We start from the raw sequence: 18,490 nt of genomic DNA, 5'->3' as shown, positions 1-18,490 counted from the left end.
CCTGTATCCTAAAATTCAAAGAATCTACTCCATAGCAAAGGAAATACACCCAATAGACAAAGAAGAATAGCAATCTACAACTCAATACATGAAATAAAGAGGAGAGAATGTTTATCAATACATTGATAGTTTTCTCGGATGAAATCCTCACTCTATAGGTAAATAGATTGCCGAGATGGATGAAGATAGCTGCTCTAAGATTTCCCCTAAAGGAGAAAACTCTCTCCCAAGAAAGGGGGTGGAGCCTCTTGGTCCAAAATGAGTCAAGCAAGGATTTGCCTGATCCTTTTATTCATCCCCCAAACTTTCCACCTCCCCCGAAGTTTCTAGATCTACCCCATTTGTGGGGCTTTGCCAAAACTAATTTTTCACTCCTTAGATACAATTTTCTTGGGTTGTAACTTAAAGTAAAGTTGTAAATCTTGAAATTATCTAAATTTTGATAGATCGCATGACCCATAACTCCAACCGAATCGAAAGTTATAGCTATTTTATTTTTGATCCACAATGTAGTCCAGAATTCAACACGACCGTGCCGTGATTAGTTTTGGATATGCTATCTCATACGATCATACTTTTTAGCATGGTCTGGCTATGTGGAAGGATTTTGACTTCGTTTTAGTATCATTTTGATCTTGATTTCATCTGAGGAACACGGTCATGTCACGGGACACAGTCAAAGCTTGTTTCTTTATAAATAATTCCCTTTTGAAAGTCTTTCGAAAGCCTTTTTCTTCTTATATGCTTCGTGTGTTCGGCTCGATGATGAGGCTCGATAATGAGGTATGGTTAGTTCATGTTGAGCCTTTTTCCATTCCATTTTCCATTTTTCTTAGTCGTAGGAGCATGCTTGTGTCATGGTACACGATCATAGCGTGCGCCTTGCTCCAACTTTAGTTCTAAGAGATTTATGCTCCATTTTGCTTCAAAAACACGTCTTATTAATGAAAACAAGTGAAGAGTAGTTCTCCGAATTAAAAAAGTAAAATTAACAAAATCACACAGAATATGATATGTGAATGTAAATCATGCTCATGAAATATAACAAGATATATGCTAAATGATGTTTAAAAATAGACATAATTTACACACATCATTACTGTCTATTTGCAAGAACGAGATTGCCAAGATATACTAGAAGGTGCTCCAACACAGGCAACACTGGCGTAGCAGTGCTGGGCTGCATTGTGCTCCAACCCAATGCAGCCCAACTATTTTTAGGTTAATACGCCCAATGCAACCTAGCAATTTTAGGGTTCAGGGTTAATATATTGAGCATAGTGCGACCCTTCAAATGTTGATGACTACCAATTGCATTGTTCTCCAGCATAAGTAACTGACTTCTTGTATTCTCCAATAATAAGACAATCAGTGGTGAGTCAAACCGCTTCTAGTTATTTAGTCCAGGACAGATAAAGATCCTGACTACGCCATTGATAGGCAACCTACCCTATCTTTAATTGGGAAAGCAATAAAAGAGCAAGCATCAAAATTTGGAAGGGGCATACCATGATCTTCCAAGTATATTAGAGACAAGACTGTAGAGGTTAAGAGGATGTGAAACATTTTCCCCAGTGTATAACTTCATTCAGTGATCGTACATCTATACATCCCTCTGAATAGGATTCAAATGGGCAGTGCATTTGCTCTCTCTTCTTTTCTTGCTCGTTTGTGACCATATATAGAATACATTAACTGCGGTCTTGGACAAACAACTAGCTTGCTAGCTAAGGTTAAACCTTTTAATCAGCTGGCCGATGCATGCTAATCATGATCCATTGCAATTAGTCGTTCCTCGGTCGTGCAAGCCAAAGTGAGCTGAGTGCACGAAGCCGATGAAAATATTCAGCCATGGCTAACAAGCATCGGGCCATCTGCCTCGTCGTCAAGATTTGGTGAAGACGGTGAAGTGTCTGCTGTCTCAAGCTATCTGCCTGCACAAAACATTCACTGATCATGCCAAGGTTTAATGGCTAATCAGCTATTGAGGATCTATTTCTTAGTAAGATCATGTGCTTGACTAATTAAGTTACAAACATGAAAATCTGGACTTTGTGGAAAGAATCATGAATGTTCAAACTTGTAATTGGATTTTGTTGACTAATGCATTGACAGAATTGGCTACTTTGGACCACAAAATTGTTTATGAAACTTCCCTCTTTTTGGTCAATTACAATATAGTAAGAATTGCTGCTGGTGAACTACCTCACTAGTATTATTTTCCTAATGTGTCATCTGATCAACAAACTAGTTCATAATTGATAACTTGAATATCCATGCATAACAAACTAAAATTGTTTAACATTGATAATCAGCTGGAACAAACGGTTGCTGATAATAAGTGCCCTAGCTTGATTAGTTTTCTGAATTATGTGTTCATTATTAATCTGATGCTTAATGTGTAAACAAAAATATTAATGGTAGATCACAATTAGCTTACTTGTCGAACGAAGCCTTCTAAAGTGGTGAGCTTGTTCATGGCGATGGCCATGTGGGTCATGTAATTAGCCATGTCGGAAGGGCAGTTGAATGCGTCGGAGGTGATGGTTTCCGAGAGAGATTGATTAAGGGCTTCAAGGCCTTGACTCAATGCTTCCTCTGCCTCCTGCATCGACTGCTGCACGCCACACACTGACAGTATCTGCTGCTCCGTCAATGGGTCGATATGGCTCAAGAGAATCTAAACAAGCATTTGAATATGAGTTGTAAAGTTACAACCATCAATTTCCTGATTCTTAGGCCGTTAATTTTTCATATGAAAAGGGTGAATGTTAAAGAACACGAGATTAATTATTAGGTGTAATTCGTCACTGTATCAACCTCCAGAGTTACTATAAACTAATCAATCAATCAAGAATGTTTATAGAAAAGTAATCCTTTCAAGACATATATCCTTGCTGAATTGAAATGAGACTCTCGCTAGCTCTAACGTTCTTGAAATTATGATCCCCCACCAAGTAAAGTAGTTCACTCGAAAAATTGATAAACTAACAGTCAATGGCTAGAGATTAATAATTTAATTAATTGTACATAACCTAAACAATTAGCTAGGTGATCGCATCAGTTAAAAATAAATGCATGTTATGTGTACCTTTTGCTAGCTTCGTTAAACAATTAATGACCACTATCTATTTGAACAACTTTATATTATTATATTTCAAGTGTTTTATTTTTGTTAGGTTGGAATTAGTTCAGAGTGGTTGAGGGATCATCAAAGTGATATTGCTAGCCAGCCAGTATAGTTACTTCTGTGTTTAATTAAGCCAGGTTCGTCCGAAGCATCAAGCTAAGAATTAACGAAGAGGACCTTGATGAGCTCGGAGGGGCGGAAGCCGCCCATCCACATGAAGCAACGCTCGGCGGGGGTCATCCACATGCCGGAGATGAGGTGGAAGACGTCCGACTTGATCACCATGTTCTTGAGGTGCAGCATCTGATCGTAATGCGCCATGCAGCTCTCCACATACATCAGCAGCTCGTTCTCCTGCAAATGCTCCTGAACCGCCGCTCGGAGCTCGCATGTTAGTCGATGGTGCTCCTCAAGCCACTTCGTGTACTCCATATCAAACATGGCCTCTTCTACATAAAAAAGCAGGCTAATTAATAATTATATATATCTAAATTAATAACATATATGATTAATGACAGTATTGCACAGTACCTGAGATTAACCCATTAAGACCGGTGGGATTGCCTTGATGCCCAAGAATACCTCCACCACCAAGTAATAAACCCTGCATACATTAACTAATTACATATGAATTATAGACTTCACACAAATGCTTGCGTAGTTCATGCAGAAGAAAATTATGAAGGAGCCTTTACGGTGCAACACATCTTTCACAGCATTGGATCGGAACAAATTTAAGGAAAATCATAAGGAGCCATTAATCAACTAACAGCACCAAGAGATCCATTCGGCTCCTATCCAATAGCTGTGTGAAAAAGATTTTCACGAAAAACGCCGGCCATAAAGATCCCATCATTGTAATTTTAATTTATTGGCTCGTGTATACAAGAGTAACTGCTACCTGTGCTCTTGTTCTGTGAAGCTCATGTTCAAGCTGAGTGAGCTTAATTCTACTTGTCTCTAGTTGTTGAATGTAAGCCTGTAAAAGTGATAGAGAATTATATATTAAATTGCATGAACTAGATAGACTTCTGTCAATGAATAGTTAGTTATCCTTTTAATTGCTTCATATATAGATATATAAATGCCTTGTTACGCACCTTCTTCCTAAGTCGGCTCTTCCTGGCTGCCTCTCTATTCTGAGCAAGCCTTCTCAGTATCTGCCCGCAAATAAATCAAACACATTATTAGATCATACAAAGTTTCTATTTTTTTTTCCTGAGAAAAATAAAAATGTAGATAAATTCACCTTAGGGTCTGATGACTTGGGACCTTCAATTCCCTTTCTTTTCCCTTCCTTCTAAACATGCAGTCCATGTACAAGTAATTAATTACTAGCATTAGATTGATAAATTATTAAAAACATGGTATGTATGTGTGTAAAGGGAGAAAGAGAGATTCACTTTAACGAGTTGTGCTTTGCCTTCCTTTTCCGGGGGATCTCTTTTAACGTTGCTGAATTCCATGGCTTTCTCCGAGGAGTTCTTAGAACCACTGCTTGCAGAAAAGGTCAAGCTTATTCCATCCTACAAGGATAGTAGATGAATAAGCTACTCCCGTACAAGTCACAGCAACCACCCAAGAATAAAATAAGAGCAACAAAAACGGATGAAGAGCATCCAGATCCCTTGAGTTGGTAGTCCCAGTACCTTTATCGTCGGTTCCACATGCATGGGCTGAGAAGGAAAAATGTCGAGAGTCTCTGCAAACAAGAGCCTCTGCAAGCATTAAATTCCCTGAAGGTGCAGCATAAAACCACCACACAGTAGAAGACTAAACAACTCTTCTTAAGGAATTAAAGGGCATACCCTTTTGATTTCGCAGACATGCTCATTACATAAAAAAGCAAATTTTCACAGAGAAGAGAGAGAAAGCAAGAGCGCAATGAGCCATCGGCCAAGCTTGACTCTGCCCGGGAAGAAATGAAATCGAAACACAAGAAAAAAGAAAGTGAAAAAAGTACTTGTTTTCCAGGCCATCCAGTACAAAAAATTTCAACGTAATCATAGTAGTTGGTTACAAGTCACAGTCGACAACCAAATACAAAGAAGTTAAGATTTTTTTTTCCAAAAAGAAAAGTGTAGAAAATCAAGTTTTCATCATGGACTCGATTTCAGAATATTACTTTGTCAGATTTCAACTCCTATCGGCCAAAATATGGTCAAAAAAAGTACAACATGATCTGCTAACTATGATTCTCATCGCCCCAGAAAACTCCAGTAAAGAATCTCTAATTCTTCCAGTCCGATATGGATATTTCAGATAATTAACTATCATACTATACAATTAACTAAATCAATTTGTAAGACTCACGTCTGTGTTCTTGAGCTGATGTTTGGTTATCCTGCTGACCATCCAAATACATGAATAAAGCTTGATCCAACTCTCCTAGATCATAAGATCCGATCTCTAGCTTGCTTTCCCTCCTGTATTATAACGGAGCAAATTAAAATGAACTTTCCAAAAAGCAAAACATGAGATTGATTAAGAGCAAATGAAGAAAGCATATAAACTTCGATTTCCTTCACACGAAAACTTGTACTTAATTCTAATATTGACATCTACTTTTATCTAACCAACCAACATGAAAAGGAATTCATTTTAATCAAGAAGGAAAAAAAAGGAGAGGAGGATTTAGATGTGCAACAACACGAGCATCGATTACATATTGAAACTCGCTTGCATCTGAGCGGTGGAAGAAAGAGAAGGATGTAGCATGGCTAAGGAGATTTGATGCTGCTGCTGATGCTGAGCATGGCCGGAGCCGCCGTCGTTTTCCATCATCGGAACTAGCTCTACTCGACCTTATAGCCGATCTAACCAAGCCATGAATGGCGCGATCGATCTCGCACTCTACTCACTCGCCACCTCTCCGCTCTCCAAACGCCTCCACCAACGCTCTTTCTCCTCTACTTTTACTGCGACGACGGCTCCTTCTAACGTTTACAGAGTGCGACAAGAAGCGAGGAGGAGGAGGAGAATAGGTGGGCCGGTTAGGTAACCGCAATAACAGAACCGGCAAAAGGGGGCAAGAAACAGCGACGTCGGACGCTTGAAAGCTACCTGGCGTGGTGGATACCGCTTCCCATGCGGTGAGCTGAATGCCGCTGGAATGGTTTCACCCGTGACTGACAATTTTGCCCTTTCAATATATTTTTGGACGAATTTAATTTTTTTTTTTTCACCATTATTAACTACAGGGAAATTACAATTTTGCTTAAATGAAATGGAAAATGCTATCCAAAATTATCAAACTGATTTTAATAAATAAATAATAATAAGTGACCAATTGAAATTTTCTAAATTATAAAATATAATTAAGTATCATAACTTTATTTGAGCAATATACCCTTGCATATATCCGACCAGTTTAACATGGATGAGTTTGACCACTTAAAACCAAGACCATAAGAATTGGACATTTGAAATTGTCTAAATTATGAAATAGAATTTATTGTTTTTATCTTTGTTAGACTAAATTACATCCCGACCAATTCAACTATTCAACATTGATGAGTTTGACATATAATTTCAGCTCTATAATTATTCAAAAGATAATTTTATTTGCTTAGTTGGTGATGCTTGCATGAAATAGGATGACAATCTATCTATATTTCAGTTTAATATCTTGTATCATGCTATCATCATTCATTTGCATGCTATATTTTTAATAACAAAATAAAGGAGGCCCATTTCTTTGGTTGTATATTCTCTGTTTTTTTTCAAAGATGAAAAGTCGATGGTATTTCTCATTTGATTATTACTATATATTTTTTTTAATCTAGGATCATTTCAAATCGATTAATTTGGGAGATGATCATTCTCTTATAAAATTTTTTATCGGCCATCAAAATAACATGACCAATCTTCTATAAAAATTTTTATCGACCATCAAAATAAGTCAGAAAGTACTAATAAAGACACATCCAAATAATCAATATCTTCTCACTAGAAAAAAAAAAATCTATAATATATATCATAACTAAAAATCACTTCTTACCCGGGATAACTATTACTATTTGGAAATGTGTAAGTGGGCTTAATTTATTCGACACAATTTTATTTTATTTTTAATTTGTTATTTTGTGCATTTGATCAAGCAATCAAACAATGTGAAATAAAGATAAACTATTTATAAGCAACCTTGACCACGCAAAGCTTAGAGTTGACCTCCCAAATAAATTAGAGGAGTCTAATTGTTCGACTATTCACCTTTAATAAATTTAAAAATATAAAAACATAATTAACCAATGCCTTTTTTCCTCTCAATTTTACAAAATTCTAAAACCACACATTGACTAATACAAGTGGCATCTAGTGAAAAGAGACCTCCATACAATCTGACTTGTGCGTAACAATAGTTTCCATATATATATAGATATTATCCTATGGATTCGTCGGCACTCAGCGCTTCTGAAATTGATCCAGCCATCCGTGTACAAACTGCTCCAAGCGTCTGGATTTTTTTAGTATTTTGTTTTTATTTATTTTTTTATTTTAGGATATATTATATGTATTTAGGATTTCAAATTTTAAAATTTAGAAGTTGGATTATAATGAGTCTGACTTAATAAAATTTTCTCTCTAAGGTTTAAATTTTCTTTTTGGGTTATAATATTTAAAATTAAAATTTTCAGATATTCATAGGGATATTATATGTTTTTAGAATTTAAAATTTTAAGATTTAAGGGTTGGATTATAATAAACTTAAGTTAATAAAATTTTCTTTGCAGGATTTCCTTTTGAGTTAATTATAGTATTCAAGATAAAAAATTTCAGATTTTCCTTTTGAGTTAATTATAGTATTCAAGATAAAAAATTTCAGATGCTCATGGGATATAATAAATGTATTTAGAAGGTTTTGATTTAAAATTTAAAGGATTTTTATTTTTAAAATAAAAAAGAAAAGAAGAATTAAAGTGTTTGGATCAATCAAAAAAATTTAAAAATAAAAATAAAAAAGAATTGAGACACCTGAATTATTTACAGGTGCTTTAACTAACTTGTCGCGGACCATTCCATAAAGATAGACACATATCTTTATCCTACATACTTCTAAGCACCTCTTACAGGTCTAAATACCCGCTTGGGCGCTCTGACTCAAAAAAATGAGTCAGGGTGCCCGGGCCGGCATCCGAGTGCCCGGACATGTGAGAGTCGTCCAAGAGTGTGTAGAATAAGGATGTACAGAGTATCAAACCCGAATATATATATTGTCGTTCAATTTTTAGATGGTTACCAATACGAGCTTAAACGAGTTAAGCTGCTCACGAGCTAATCGAGTCTTGGTTAAAAAAAATCATTAAGTTTATTCGATTAAATTAACGAGCTGAGGTAGAACTTAAAAATATTATCAGATCGAGATTAAATTTAACAATATTTGATTCGTAAGTTCACCAACATATTTATATATTAAAAGAGCTTAAATTAAACTAGTTTAATTTTTAAATAAGATATTTTTAAATCGAGCTTCAACTAAACATTTTGACTTTTAAATAAGTTATTTTAAAATCAAGCTCGAGCCGTCCATATAAACTATTTAATTTTATTACGAACCCCTTATTATTCAGTTCGATATAGTTCGATTACACCCTTAGTTACCATTTGGTTCTAATGCATGTTATAGTTTAAATTCATAGCCGCCACAGTTGGATTGTTGTGCCTAAGTGTGACTTAGAATAGGTATCATAATTTAATTAAATATCAATATTTAATTTTGTTATATATTGACATAATAGTTAAAGTTAACAATCATAGTTTAGTTATATATGTACTCTAATTTAGTTATAATAGATGTCAAGTGCTATAATTTATTTATAGTAAGAAACAATGCAGAAGCCAGTCAAAGTTATGAAGATGCCTGGAAGCAAAGGACCAACCACATTCTGATTATTTTCAGCATACTTGGGATTACAATGAACTAAAAAGGAAGGGAAACATACCAAAATAAGTCTTGTCGGAAACCAAGTCAATCAGAAACTATACTAACAAGCATCTGAAACCAACAATACGCGAATTATCGCCGGCTAAATACCATCGGCTTAGACCTATGCTTCATTTATTGTCACTTCTCTAGCAAGATATTCTAGGTCAAGACTTGATACAGCACTGACTTCAATCAATCTCTTATGTCCCTGAATAGAATTTGCAGAGCCAAGCCAGAAACAAGGAAATTTCTTTCAATGCATTTCAGTAAATTGACATGCCAATGTGGCCATGATTGATTGAGATGGTCATGCGGGCGATCAATATGATCTGTACATTGTTCAGCTACATGAAAAACACCTGCTTTAGCAGCTCCAGGATTAAAATATAATACGTGAAAAACAAGAGGGAAGCACTGCAGCAAAAGAGACCACATATCACCTGCTTTAACAGCTACGTTATCTTCTCTTGAGAACTACCTGGTCTATGCCAAAGGTTGAGAAAGGTGACAAATCCAGCCTGGTTGTGTTTCTGTTTCCCAGGCTGTTATAACTGAATCTGAACCTTGTACCTATCAAGGAAGATAAAGAAATGAAATGCTTATAAACAAGTACCACTCAAAAAGGCAAGTTACTATCCAAGTTTTCATGCTCGTCTTCAACAATACCATCTGATGTCTCGCATTGATACTTGAATCTTCAAACTATTGCGAAGAACAATTAACACGCGATCTTAAATTTCTAGAGCTAATAATTTTTCATAAGACTAGACTTAATTGAAACATGTTCACTATAAATTTTCCAACTTTCTATTTCTTTTTGTCAATTCTTGAACAGCAATTGTCATAGCATTGTGCAAGAAATTTTGGGAGGGAGAGTAAGACAGGTTTTAATTTTAGTACTTTGAAACAAAAAACAAGGAATAAAAATCACAGGGACAAATATATACGAAGGAAAAGAATAGATCTAACATTCAAATGCTCCTAGCGTTCCAGTAATTCAAAATTAGTATCATAATAGTTTAGACAATAGGCACAACTGATGATATAAACATCAAGGTGGTGTGGACCAACCAAGATAGAATGCCATATTTATAGTCAGCTAGTGCACATTATTCTTCCTAGGCACACAAGATGGATAGGCCCAGAACTGCGAAGAGATGTTGCAAGCTTACCCTGTAAAAGAAGTTTTTGGAGAAGTGGAGAAAATGCATCAGGAAAAACTGCTTATGAAATGCCAAATTGCATAAAGAGAAGTACTTATGTTCCCAAATATGGCAATAGTTCATCGTCTTTCCACAAATCTGCATCCTGCAATATGTCTCCAAAATCGATCAGGCTTGGACTATTGAGCCCACTAAAATCTAATGGTGAAGCAAAAGCATCTGGTCTTATGCACAACTGTTCATCTAGGAATAGAGGCCTGCCCCTGTTGATCATATGCTGATTGAGATTTGGTGTCGTCACATTCTCATAAGAATAATTCTCAACAGGATTAATGTTTCTATCAGTCCCCATTAGTTTCTGCTGCTCACAGTTGGACCCAATATCAATTGCAAGAGCATTGTGCGGTACATTATTGCCAACATCAGGGTACAGGAGTGGCTGCCCACCAATGTACATGTTTTCTGCACAAATATTACGTGGAGGGTTGCACATAAAATTGCAAATCCCAGGCTCTGCAATAAGATATCGGCTTTGGGGAACTTCCTCTTGATGCATTGAACTTGTATCGACACAAGCCTCCAGTTGCATATTTTGTGCATGATGAGCCACTGGCATCATGTTTGTGCTATTCGTGTTTGGAATGTGATTTCCCATATCACCAGATCTTTGCTCATTCAAAGTTAGGAGCATTTTCTTGCCAGTAGCTGCAACAGCTTTGCTTTGTCTTTTTCTCTTTGGCCGTTCAATAGCTTGCTCCTTGCCTTGATGAAGTTGATGAGGCATTTCAGTTGGACTAACTTCCCTCGAAATATGTGTTACATTGTCAATTCCATCATCTTTGGATGAAGTAAATCCATGAACATCTTCCAGATTATCAACATCGAATTCATCACTAAAACTGTTTGTCACCTCCCTCCGATCTCCAGGGCCACTATTTTGAGTTACATCTGACAAACCGTTATCACTGCTGAGATGATTGACCAACAATTCTTCTTTATCCAGAACTCCTAACCAGATGGTGCTCTCTTTGGCACTCATCTTATCCTGCAAGCATTTTGACTTTCTCACATGTGTTTTGATCTTTCCAATATTAGGAGACATGTGTTTTATCACACCTGTTAGTACCCCAGCCTTCCATATTTTCTTCAGATCATGTGGCTTTTTGTATGGGGGGGCTTGACCCTCAGATAAGCCCAAACCTACCCACCAGTCTTCATTGCCAGAGGGCCACCAAGGCGGCGGAACACCCTTCTCCAAGGGGTATTTGCGTTGCGGAGGATCACAATGTTGCATCAATGAGGATAGAAGAGATCCCAGTGTGGCATCTTGTAGATCCATCAGACTTTGGTGATTTTTGCCCCCAAATTTCTGTGCGGCTGCAAAGTTTTCAGCCTGATATTTGGCTATGGCAGCAGGCCCATTCTTATCAAACTTCACCTTTTCCTTCCACCATGCTCTTATGTTGTCTGAAGCACCACTTACAGGCTTACCCTTCTCAGGAATGATTCCATAGACAAATCCACGGACATTACACACTTCCATCAACTTCAACATGTACTTGAGAATGCCATCTTGCGCTCTCGCCATTTTCTTTCTCAGAGCCTGGTTAGATATATGCTTTGGCTTAGACTCCCCAGAAGTTGTCTGCTGAGCAAAAAGCTTTTCTCGTTCCTTAATTCTCTGTAGTTTAATTTTATCTTTCCACATTCTTCTTGCCAACTCTTCTGCTTCAATCTCTTCATCACTAACATCATTCTCATTGAGATTGTCGCACTGGACACCATCCACTTCAAAATCTGAAGCATCGCCTACTAAGTCCTGTGCTACTATTGCCAGATGATCCATAATATACGCGACCTGTAGACAAAAAATTGCTTTTTATCCACTCCTAAATTGTCTTTGATTCTCTCACTAGTACTAAGAAGATTTAAGTACTTGGAAAATGAAGGCAACATAATAATCTTGTTTTGTGTATTTGACAAAAGACCATGATTTATCCCGACAAAAATGAGAAGAAAAAAAAGAGAGTAGAGGTTTGCATAAACAAACAATGAAAAGCACATGTTCATCTATTAGAGTCCTTGTAAACCCCTCAAAATCAATTTACAACAATTATGAATAATAGATAAACAAACTTATGCATGTCAAATGACAGCCAAAGCAAAACAATCACCAAGCGGCCAATCCAGATCGATCAAAGGACTCATCATGATCCCCACAAACCCTCTTTCCATTGAGTAGAATCTGAATTCCGTTGAAAAGCTATCTTTTCAAGGCTCCCAGATCCCACCCAATCCCCAGCCAGTGAGAACAATATCTCAACAAACATTGATTCACCGATTTAATCACACCCCAATGAATCGCAAAGATCGAAGCAAAGCAATACCTTTTAGATTTCTCTCTAGTGAAAACCTATGAATTTTCCCACCTCACGCGCCTAACCAAGAGGAATCATTTGCTCTGCTGTAAAAACGAAAACCCCAAGCTTTCCTCTCGGATTAGCAAAACCACCCCTTGTTATCTCGATCAATCATTTCCCTGGAACTCAAATCACCTGCTCAACAATCCAGTCCAGAGAAGATTATACATAAAAATTGATTTTTTTTTTTTTTGAAATGATCACCGATCAAACCGTTTCGGTCTGGGAATTAGAGTTTGACGCCGCTTCGTCATCGTCGTCCTCGTCCTCGTCCTCGTCCTCGTCCTCCTTTTAAGGTCATAGATGGTTACAAGAGGAAAGGCCGGCGACGACGAGGCTTGGATTTGTAGGGTGGAAACCCGAATGAACGAGGGTAAGTGGGTAGGATCTAATTGGATTTGGTGCAACCAATTGTACCCCTGGTTCAACAATTTCATTGGATTTGGATCCCACTCAGCAGAATCTTGAATTTCACCCTTAACTTACCGGTCCTTTTATTGGTGGAAAAGAGGGGCATCATGCGGTAAGGCTGTAGCGCTTACGAATCACACACAGCATAATAACGACATACTTAGCAAACTGAGAACATCATCACCCAAGTTTTTAACGCTAATTTTTAAGCAAAATTAGCATCAGCACAATATTACTGCTCCTTTAAAGCAACATAAAGATCTAACTTTGGAAATGAAGCACTTAATGGTTCATGGAAGTTTGGCTGCACGCATAATTTCGAGCCTTCAAGCAATTAATGGTTCATGGTTCATTTAAGCAAGCCATGGCCAGGTCACATTCTAAAGAGACCAATGCGTGCTTGGACCTGACTGTTCATACGCCCTGTTGGAACCATGGTCGAGGCAGTGATCGTTTTCGTGCAAGCCAAACTCCAGCTGACCGGAGAAATGAGCATTGCTAGAAGGAGTTGCTCCTGCTAATCCCATTTCATGCTGCATCTCGTGTGAAGTGGTCCAATCTCCTTGGCCTCTGAACCCCCATGAGCTGGCCGGGCGATTGCTGACGATGACTGAATGAGACACCGGGGAACCGGCAAAGTTGCTGCTTGCAGGCACTACTGGAGGATTGTTGATGGAGTTTCTATTCCATGTGTGAGTTGACAGAAGAGAGAGAGCACAGCTGGAGTCTGAGACTCCTGTAAGGCAATCACCAGGCAGAATTTCCATGGGAATGCTGAACGCGCCTGAAGGAGAATGAGATCCTTGGAAGCATGGATGAGTGTCATGCAGAGCGGGCGCGATGGGCGGAGCATCGACTCCGCGCCACTCGTTGGCGGCCACCAGGCCAGTCGGCCCAGTCCTCGCAGTGCTCGAAAAGCTGGGATAGCTGAAATCCACCATAAAGCTTCTGAATCTGCCAGGTTCTGTGTAGCAAACCACATTGCCATGACAGTCAATGGAGCACAAAGAAAGATAACTAGCAAAGTAAATGCAGCTGGAGGAGATGCAGCTAACCCTGCACAGATGATGCAAGACGGCTATAGCGCGACGCAAAAGGCCCAAGTGGTGGCTTCCTCCGGCGCTCATTATGTCCTGCAAGGCGTCTGCGGCAGCTGCGCTTCCCTTGGTCAAATTCAGATAGCTGATGAAACCTGTGGTTATGTATGGATCCCAACAACAAATAAGGAAGGACTTCCGGATTAAGCGAGCAATATAAGATACAAATTTCAAAAGAACTTATTAAAAGTCCAGGGAAGCTACAAATCTAACTTATTAACTTCTCTGACTATGGAATCTACTAATCATCTTTGAGTATGTTGATACCACCATAATCTGGTCATGATACAATGTCAAATGCATATAAACACACCAAATTCTATCATAATGTTTAATCGAGGAATGAACCTTAACTTGGTGTGTCTTTCATACTGCTAAGGATATGAACTGAATTACAAATACCAAACATCTCTAAACATGGTTTTAGAAAGTGTATTCAGGTAATGTGTACACAATGTCTGTTTGTGCATAAGTAACTCATCGTGTACAAGGAAACTTGATCGTTATTATTGCTTTGACCAAAAGTTATTGATCTCACGATTTTCTTCAACGTACAATGATATTTGGCTCCAAAGTGATTACTCGGTATTGCTCCGTACCAAGCACTCTTAACTTTGAAGTTCTTATGAGAAACCCAACCAATTATGCTAAAAGATGTCTCATTACCGACATAGTTAATCCATTTAAGGAAAGTTACAATCATTACAAGTCACACTTTTCCAACTTGTGTCTTTCCCACTCTTAACTTGCAGAATTGCTTCCACTAGTTCATCCTTGATCTACACACCTAGTAGAAGGGTCATTCTCTAATACTAAATTGCGGCACGCTATATATTTGACAACAACCAAGGTATTACTTGTTGTTTTGATTGATTTCTCCAACTATTAGTCTCAATTTTTTTGTTTAGTTGGAATTCTACTAAACGACATTTTGTTATTAAGAACAAATATTTAATCCATCTAAGCCAAGTTACACTTAGGACATCGTCTATCTTTTCCACTTCAATGTATGTTTGATTCATTCATGCCACCTACATCCAAGAAGTATGGTGCCAAAACTTGTCTAAGCTATTCGCCAGGTTTCAAACCTCGTCTAAGCTATTCGCCCTATCAGTTACTCCCCACCCTCATTAGGTTGTGGTTACATGTTTTGTAATAGAAATAACATATTTATAATTAAACTAACTTATAACATCGACTGATAAAAAATAATGGAAAGCATGGCAGCACAAAGAGCATATAAACAAATGCATTTTTATGTAGGCCTGTAAGAAGTTTAAGCGAAAACCTTTCAAAACAATGGTTCTATTCAAACATACATCAAGAAGGTTACTAGTTGCTCAAGTTGAAAAGGGGTTCCAATTGAACAATTACACTAAGAATCAGTTTAAGATCGTTTACTTCATTCCCAAAACAAATAAATTTCTGCTGAAAGAAAGAAGTTTCAGAACAAACCTGTAAAATAAACAAACATCCTACAGAAAGTAGCATATGCACATTCTTGAACTATGAGGGAAACATTAGAAAAAAAAAACAGAAACAGAAATACAAATTCAAATGTGTAATCAAAATTAACCACCCAACGATAACACAACTAGTCCCAGATCTAATTAAACAAGGCAACACTCAAGCAGAAGCAAGCAAACTTCCCTACACATTACCAACAAAAGGCTCTCGTCTCTCTTTCACCCCCAAACATGTAGAAGCAGATTCAGAAACGAAAACCTATCAAAAAACAAGTAAAAGTATCAAAAGCATAACCTGCTACACTGCTGACAGAACCTCTGCTCCAAGCCTGCAACGATCACCTTGGGAGCCTTGGAATGCATCCCACAAACTTTATGCCTACAGTAATAAGTCTTAGCCCCGGTCAGATCGGCATTGCACCCCTCCACCTGGCACCTTGGTGGCTGAGGCTGCGCCGCCGCCTTACCTTTCCTAGACGGAGGGAGCGCCGCCATTGCCTTGGCTGGCTTGGAGGAGCTCCCGCTACCTCCACCGCCACCACCATCCTCAAAGTAAATCTTTTGCCCAAACGTGAGGCCACTGAGAGCGTCCCCAGAGCTGCTTGAGGCCCCGGAGGGCTTGAGAGAGCTTGAATCCATCTCTTGGCTGTTGCAGCTCCCTCTACAACTCATCCATGGCTCAAGGCCAGAGGAGGACCACAACAAGTGGGAGTCGGCTTCTTGAAACTTGGGAGAGCGTGTGTAAAAGCAGTAAAGAGGAGGAAGGGTGGGTCTTTATGTCTTTCTGCTGGCTCGTAAAGCCATCATGGCCATGTTGAGCTATTTGCAGTATAAAATATATCATATATAATACCATCCGAGAGGACACAAAAGTAGCACGACAGATACAGAAGTAGAGAGGGAGCAAGACTGGGAAGATCATAAGCGTACAGTTAGCAAAGTCTTTTCTTTTTTTTCCCCTTGCATCAGACTACAACTAGAGATTGAGAAGGAGCAAGAACAACAACATCATCAACAATTGGACATTCTCAAATCTCAATCGGTTAAAAGGAGGCATAGTTTCTGAGATATGAGTTCTGTACAAATGTCTTGGAAAGGTAACTTTTGTAGGTCATCGTGCATTTGCTTTGGTAAGCTACCAAGGAGTGCACTAGTGCAGTTTTGCCTTTTTGCGCTGAGGATCTCACTGTAAGAGAATCTTTCTGCAAAATCATGAGGGCCCTCAGAGACTCACCAGAACTGGCGACTCTTTGCATTGAAATAAATGAAAGGGTTTGAAGATACCGATGAAAGTGAAAGTGAAAGTAAAAGTGAAAATGATAATGAAAAAATCTCAAGCATCAGATTTTTTTTTTTTTTTCTATCTCTCTGCCTTGAGTTACAGAAATTAGTAGAATATTTGCATTTGCATGTGTCAGGTGGAACCGTTTGTGCAGTATGTTTTTGGAAATTACTCAACTATTCTTTATTCTACCTTCACTAATCCATAATCAATTTCATCCCATGAAAATTTTTCTTGACTATCCAGATAAATTTATAAATTTGAAAGTGCAAACGTAGAGATGATCCCACTAAAAGTTTTCATTGGCAATCAAGTAAATCCGAAAATTAATTTTTGCAGTGCGTCAGAGTTACAAATTGATTCATGAATATCTCATTAATCATGTTTGAATAAGACAACTTGATAATCTAATATAAATCATTTAGGTCAATTTTTTCTTATATATTTTCAATCAATTGACGTAAACTTTCAACTCAAAAATTTGAATGCTCTTCTTGAACCCTCACACTCACCCTGTGGTATAACGTCCTTGTCAAAGTGACATTTTGGACCATTTAACTAAAAACGCATTTTTTTTTCCCCACATGAAAATGCTATAAACCTTTTTAATATTAGTTTCTAGACAAAATGAGATTTCTTGAGACATGTTGGTCTCTCCATTTTCAACTCAAAAACATCATTCCATCTAAGAATATGTTTGATATAATTTTATTTTTGCTAAAATGTTTTATTATAAATAATAGGTTTTGGCTATACAAAAATGCTTTCATGATTATTGTCAACTTGAAAAAAAAATAAAAATAAAAATAAAGCTCAAATATTCACCTTAAACTATCAAAAACCTATAATGTTTTTTTAACCAAAACACCTATATTATATGTTTTAATCTTAAATAATTTTAAGTTACATCTGCTAATGAAAGAGATATATTGGCGTCTTAAAAGTAAGATCCAGAATTTTAAATGGATAAATATACAACAAGAATTGATCTAAAATATTTATCAAACCTCTTTTTGATGAATGATTACTGCTTACTGAAGTATAAAAAAAATCTTAAAGACAACATTATAAACTCAAAAGGCATAAATTTAACCAGAAGCAATTATGTGATCTTCCAGAGACAAATTCCTGGTAAACAAACTGTTCCTTTTTCTTGAAAATGAAAAAACAGTACTTGCTAATAATAGCATATAGTTTTTTGTTGTTGTCGTGGTGTCGTCCAAACCTCATTGGAAAATAGAAATCTAAGGCATCCTCAAGTACTCAGAGTGACCTTTTGCAGTTGCTCATGCATTGTGGCATGCCTCCCTCCATATCTTATCATCTACACTAATGGCTACACTAATGGCTAGTAACTATCCGTGATTTATTTTCTCTGTATTAACCTAGAGACAGGTTAACAAAAATACTGAGACAAACGAATCATCTTTTTACCACATGCATTATGGCATCAATTATTATTCGTCAGAAGCCCAAACCTCACAAGGCTTCTCTCAATTAATGAATGAGATCTATCAATTCATCATGAACATAACAAATCCTTGGATAATCGAAGTTTCAAACCAAAAACACAGAACACAATTCCTAACCTGGAT

General features: G+C 37.5%; 3 protein-coding genes across 7 annotated transcripts; all 3 read right to left on the bottom strand.

Annotated features, from left to right (window-relative positions):
- Positions 1–1,255: 1,255 nt before the first annotated feature.
- LOC122026098 (bZIP transcription factor TGA10-like) lies at positions 1,256–6,079 on the bottom strand. Of its 3 annotated transcripts, none has more exons than XM_042584735.1 (11): positions 5,796–6,079; positions 5,444–5,556; positions 4,780–4,832; positions 4,534–4,656; positions 4,380–4,430; positions 4,231–4,290; positions 4,032–4,109; positions 3,662–3,734; positions 3,308–3,576; positions 2,441–2,680; positions 1,256–1,934 (listed from the first exon to the last, which is right to left on the bottom strand). In XM_042584735.1, the coding sequence occupies exons 1-11, from the start codon at positions 5,912–5,914 to the stop codon at positions 1,785–1,787; spliced, it is 1,329 nt and encodes a 442-aa protein (XP_042440669.1). In that variant the 5' UTR covers positions 5,915–6,079; the 3' UTR covers positions 1,256–1,784. The 3 variants fall into 3 exon arrangements, with proteins under 3 accessions (XP_042440669.1, XP_042440668.1, XP_042440667.1); XM_042584734.1 differs by having other exon boundaries at positions 1,257–1,934; positions 3,308–3,579; positions 4,380–4,427; XM_042584733.1 differs by having other exon boundaries at positions 1,308–1,934; positions 3,308–3,579.
- Positions 6,080–8,978: 2,899 nt separating this feature from the next.
- On the bottom strand, positions 8,979–13,040 carry LOC122026413 (ETHYLENE INSENSITIVE 3-like 3 protein). 3 transcript variants are annotated; one of them, XM_042585151.1, is made up of 5 exons: positions 12,853–13,040; positions 12,607–12,774; positions 10,128–12,077; positions 9,497–9,626; positions 8,979–9,415 (listed from the first exon to the last, which is right to left on the bottom strand). In XM_042585151.1, the coding sequence occupies exon 3, from the start codon at positions 12,063–12,065 to the stop codon at positions 10,314–10,316; it is 1,752 nt and encodes a 583-aa protein (XP_042441085.1). In that variant the 5' UTR covers positions 12,066–12,077; positions 12,607–12,774; positions 12,853–13,040; the 3' UTR covers positions 8,979–9,415; positions 9,497–9,626; positions 10,128–10,313. The 3 variants fall into 3 exon arrangements, with proteins under 3 accessions (XP_042441085.1, XP_042441083.1, XP_042441084.1); XM_042585149.1 differs by having other exon boundaries at positions 10,229–12,077; XM_042585150.1 differs by having other exon boundaries at positions 8,979–9,400; positions 10,229–12,077.
- Positions 13,041–13,239: 199 nt separating this feature from the next.
- Positions 13,240–16,379, bottom strand: LOC122026414 (squamosa promoter-binding-like protein 14). The gene is made up of 3 exons (XM_042585152.1): positions 15,909–16,379; positions 14,106–14,242; positions 13,240–14,014 (listed from the first exon to the last, which is right to left on the bottom strand). The coding sequence occupies exons 1-3, from the start codon at positions 16,283–16,285 to the stop codon at positions 13,431–13,433; spliced, it is 1,098 nt and encodes a 365-aa protein (XP_042441086.1). The 5' UTR covers positions 16,286–16,379; the 3' UTR covers positions 13,240–13,430.
- Between the last annotated feature and the right edge of the window lie 2,111 nt (positions 16,380–18,490).

This window comes from Zingiber officinale, chromosome 10A (genome assembly GCF_018446385.1).
Source record: "Zingiber officinale cultivar Zhangliang chromosome 10A, Zo_v1.1, whole genome shotgun sequence".
In the NCBI taxonomy this organism is placed as follows: Eukaryota; Viridiplantae; Streptophyta; class Magnoliopsida; order Zingiberales; family Zingiberaceae; genus Zingiber; species Zingiber officinale.
Note: the sequence above shows the minus strand (reverse complement) of the source record. Positions and strands in the feature narration are given on the sequence as shown.